Source organism: Penaeus japonicus, unplaced genomic scaffold, assembly GCF_977035675.1.
Source record: "Penaeus japonicus unplaced genomic scaffold, GWHDUDI00000001_assembly GWHDUDI00000018, whole genome shotgun sequence".
In the NCBI taxonomy this organism is placed as follows: Eukaryota; Metazoa; Arthropoda; class Malacostraca; order Decapoda; family Penaeidae; genus Penaeus; species Penaeus japonicus.
This window is the reverse complement of record NW_028234420.1, coordinates 7,409,100-7,414,099: the sequence shown is the minus strand read 5'-3', so window position 1 is coordinate 7,414,099 and position 5,000 is coordinate 7,409,100. Positions and strand designations below refer to the sequence as shown.

General features: G+C 51.7%; 1 protein-coding gene across 1 annotated transcript in view; it reads left to right on the top strand.

Moving 5' to 3' along the window:
- Nucleotides 1–4,106, top strand: part of LOC122265634 (protein sax-3) — a 19,296-nt gene extending 15,190 nt beyond the window's left edge. The window contains exons 3-4 of the mRNA XM_043035028.2: nt 1–1,482; nt 1,624–4,106. The exon at nt 1–1,482 is cut by the window's left edge and continues 48 nt beyond it. Of these exons, the coding sequence (XP_042890962.2) occupies nt 1–1,482; nt 1,624–2,705 (2,564 nt within the window). The 3' untranslated portion in view covers nt 2,706–4,106. The remainder of the gene's footprint in view (nt 1,483–1,623) is intronic.
- Nucleotides 4,107–5,000: the final 894 nt, after the last annotated feature.

Sequence of the window (5,000 nt, the reverse complement as noted above, 5' to 3'; positions counted from 1 at the left end):
GCGTGGCGGTGGAGCTGGCGTGCCGCGCCCGAGGCTCGCCCGCGCCCACGGTCACCTGGCGGCGTCTGGACGGCAAGATGCCGCTCGGGCGCGCTATGATCGAGGACCAGCGGCTGGTGCTGGACCACGTGGCGGCGGCTGACTCCGGCGTGTACGTGTGCGAGGTGGAGAGCGAGGCAGGGATCGCTGCGGCCCGGGCCACGCTCACCGTGATCGACGCCCCCGAGTTCGCTCAGCGGCCGCAGGATATTCAGGTGGTGGCCGGCCAGAGCGCCAGACTCTCGTGCAAGGTCGAGGGCGACCCCAAGCCTCTCCTGCTGTGGCGGCTTCCCACCCAAGACAGGACTGCTCTCCTCGCGCCGGCACAGAGCAGCGGCCACGCCTCCGTCGCCGACCAGGGCCAGACTCTCCTGCTCGACGACGTCGCCGCGCGCGACAGCGGAGCCTACTACTGCTGGGGCGTCAGCAGCGGCGGCGGCGTCAGCGCGCGCTCGGAGGTGGTGGTCGTGGCGGCGTATCCCCCTCCCGTGATCGGCGTAGGACCCCAGGATCTCACGGTGACCCCAGGGAACGCTGCCACTTTCCCCTGTGAGGCAGTGAGTGAGGCTGCTCCCCCTGCCCTCTCATGGTGGTATCGCCCAGCGGTCCACTTGCCAGCAAGACAGCTTTCAGAAGGTGGAAACAGCGGCCGAGTGTCCCTCCCGGCCAACGGCGCCCTCATCCTGAAGGACGTCCGCGCCGACGACGCCGGCATCTACAGCTGCCACATCAGCGCGGAGACCGGCAGCGTGGAGCAAGCGGCGGTCCTGCGGGTGGAGGAGGGCGCCCAGGACGCGGCCCCCTTCCTGCTGCCGGCGCCGCCGTCCAAGCCGCGCCTCATGGCCGTCAACCAGACCGCTGTGCACCTGAGCTGGCTGCCCAACTCCCAGATGGGCGGAGGCTCCGACCAGACGTACACGGTGGAGTTCTGGCGCCAGGGCTGGGAGGAGTGGAGGGTGGCAGACGCCCTCATCACGCAGGAGTCGTGTGTGGTGGGCGGGTTGACGCCTGGCCACACCTACACCTTCTTGGTCCGTGCGGTCAACTCGCGAGGGGCGTCGTTCCCGAGTCCTTGGTCAGACCCGGTCACGACCCGCTCTCCCCGCGACCCGAGTCTCACGGAGGACGAGGTCCGACACGTCCGCCGCCGCCTCTCGCGCCCCGCCGTCACGCTCACCGACGCCTCAGTAACATCAACCAGTGATATTCTACTCAACTGGAAGTTCCTGACGTCGACAGAAGAGTCTGTGGAGGGTGTCTTGGTGTATGCTGTGAGTGAAACGGGAGCCGTGCAGGTAGCCACCGTACTGGGCGCCTCGTCCTCCTCTCACTTATTACATGAGCTGAAGCCCAACACCCACTACACGTTCTTCCTCGTCCCCTTCTGGCACAGTGTAGAGGGCACGCCATCGAACTCGCAGTCACTAAGGACGCCTCAAGATGGTATGTATTTTCTCTTTTTTTATATCTAATGCATAATGACAACCAGGAGAAAAAATTCCTCTTCTATTTTGCGGACGGTTAAGTAGACCTTAAATCTTAATGTGCTTATTAGGGTTAACTCTCCTGATGTTTCTCCCACAGTTCCTCTGGTGGCTCCTGGAGATGTGCGTGTGTCGACGCGCGAGGAAGGGTCTGTACTCATCACGTGGTCAACTCTCGCCCCGGAAGAAGCCCGAGGAAAGATTATAGGCTACCAGGTCACCCTCAGTCACAACGGCACCCACACAACAAAGACGGTGACCAACCCTTGGCTGGAGGCCAATGACCTCGTGCCAGGACGACTGTATACCGTCCGCGTTGCTGCCCTCACGGAAGCTGGTCACGGCCCGTTCACCGCTCCTGTGCTGATGGACGCCGGGCCCTCAGACGCCCAGACTCGCCACCAGGATGACGAGGAAGACGGCTCTGTCTTGTACGCTCCGCCGCAGACAGCTTGGCTCGTGTACCTGTTGATACCGGTGGTGCTGCTGTTATCTGTCATCACACTGTTTTACGTGAGGCGTTTACGTGGGAAATCAACGCCCTCTAACCCACCTCACGCCCCTGCCCTCTATCAGGACCCGTCCCTCTACTCAGCCCACCATTCAGTCAACATGTACGGAGAACAGAAGCTGTGGCGGCCGTCGGACAGCGATAAAGATTCCAGTCTCTCCTCGAAGAGACTCCTGCATCCGGACCAGCCAGCGAACGAATATGCAGAGCCGAAGATCCAGCGAGTCAATGATATGACGGAGCCCTACGCCACCACGGCGTTGATCGAGCCATCACCGCCAGGCATGAGCCACGGGCCTCCTAGGCAACACCACAGCGACGACTCGGGCGTGCAGGTTAATTGGGCCACCATCATCCCGCCCCCGCCGAGCTGTCCTCCTCCACAGAACTTCGACCTGGGCGATCCGATGGGCGTGACCAGTGATCCACTGGGTGTCAGGATGGTCTGTCCCACGACAGCCATGTACGGGGGGAGTAAGAGCAGTGGATCGGACCAATACGAACACGCCTCCGACGCAAGCATGGACAAACCATGTGAGATGATGAACCCAGGGAAGAATAGAGACAGATTCCTCACCTTCAACTCCCTTCAGGCGCGTGGTTACCGCCAAGTCCCGGTGGAGGCTCGGCCGCAGCAGCCCACGGATCCTCCACGCAACAATACGCATTGAGGGCGGGACTCGCGAGGATTGGGCGTCTAGTGCACGGCAGTCCATCCTCTGGTCATATTACCAAAGCTTTATCATGATGCTTATTAGGTCTAATTAGTGATGCTTTGTGCAAAAGGTCTGTGATGAACACAATATAATTTTTTGTTGAGTGGTTGTAACAGTCATATAGGTGACGACTTCCTACATACTCGTAGAAAGTTAGTCCCGTCCGCATTGAAGACATATTTGGTGACGAGCGTTTCCGAACCAAGAAAATGATGCTTAAATATTCGTTGTTGAACCACATGCTTACTAGATGCACAGTGCTCCTATTAATGTGCTGTAAATGCCAGTAGGTTTTGTACAGTTTTAATGAATGCTAACGTTTATCAAGAGCATTACAAAACTTAGTGATACCTTCTTTATGTCAAACGTCCTTAAGGTGACCAGTGATATATTTTGCCCTTCGGAAATTCAGTGAAAACTTTTAAACGCTGTTATGTGTCTCCGGTACAGAAAGCGGAAATAATCTGCAAACTATGCAGGAATCAGTGGTGTCCCATACCTGTCAACTGGTCTTGTCACGCGTTGTGATGGTACTCATTCATTAGATCTACGAAATTAAGAAAAGTATCCTCTGGGACATTTTTTCATTTACAAGTGACCCTCAGTGGAAGAACATTTACAGTCAGTTGTGCATCTCCAAGGCAACCGTTCCCCGTTGCTGAATCCTTCTCCTCACCCAGCGATGGCATTGTACATCTCGCCTCCCAGGTCCTCCCTTCTCCCGGATGTGAATCTCTGTCGTTATCAGGGCTTCCTCGACACTTGTGGCATGACATCTTCTAATCATTAACTGCATCGCCATCCCTCCGTAACGCTAAAGATTGCCTGTCACCCAGATGTCAACGAGTTCTCCGAGCATCATTTGCATGCCAGAGCGGAGGGAGGACACGGTCGTAAGAGGAGTTACATGCACAAAAGAAGGACTCTAAACACTCAAGCAGAATCACCATCTGCTTCGGTGACGTACCGGTACCTTGACTGTAAACTAGTGTCGTGGCTAGTGATAATAGACTAGCATCCTTCCAGTCTGCCATAGTCCTAGCATTGATGCCCTTGTGATCATAGATCCCACACATATTTAGTGAAAGTACCATAGCATAGTCCCCCAACACTGCCGTAGTGATAAACCAGTGATTTGGCTTGAAGTAGGTCCTACGCATTAACTATGGTACTGTTTGATGGTTAGCCCCAAATGTGTCTAGTGAATAACCTGTTCTCAAATTCCCATTCAAGGTGCAATTGGCTGTTTGTTAAGAATAGTACCAATGTAATATGTTCTATTTCCCTAGTCAACCATTGTATATATGTAAGTAAGAAATCTATTTTTGTATAATAAAAAGCTGTTATGACTTCAAAGCGTTGTTTGTTTTACACTGTTTAGCTACATGGTTCGGGTGACGCCCATTCTTCTTTGAGAAATGTACTTCGAACATCATAGTACATTTCAGAAATCTGCAAGTAAAGCAATGATGGTAATAAAGTAAGATGCAGTTCATCAATTCACACATATCTGTAGTAAATCAGGAAAAAAATATAACCAATGTATCAATCAAGTTTCTTATTAATAACAATTATTATTATTTTTACTATTATCCTTATTACTGTTATAATTATCATCATTATTCTTATTTTTAAAAAAATCATCGTAATCGATATCATCATTATCATCGCTGTAACTGTTTTTGCCTTATTATTAGTATTACTAGTACTCAAATTTTTTCACCATTATTTTATAATAATATCGTAATCGTCAAGAATTTTACTATTATCATTATTGATCTCATTATTGTTTTGTTTTTGTTAATGCCACATGTTTTTTAGCTATCATTGTCCATATGATAACAATAATGATTATAAATGTAAATCTCTTTATAAGATTATGCCAAAGTTAATCATAAGGATAATGGTAATGATAATGATACGGATCACAGTAATTGTAATTATTGTTATTAATAATTTTATAAATAATGATTATGATGACATCGAAGACGATGACGGTAATGCTGATTATAATTATCATCAATATTTCTGATAGTTAGCATTGCTTCACCATAACAGTACCTATAATCACCATCACCCCCACCATCACCATCGTCATAACACTCATAGAAGGAGACGACGACCCTCCCCCCCTCCCTCCCCTTCAAACAAACTCTTAACCTTAGGCCTCTGCACCCCACCCACCCCCACCCCTCTCCATTTCCATTCCCACCCCCTCCCGCCCCCGGCCTACACAGCAGGGGCGTGGCA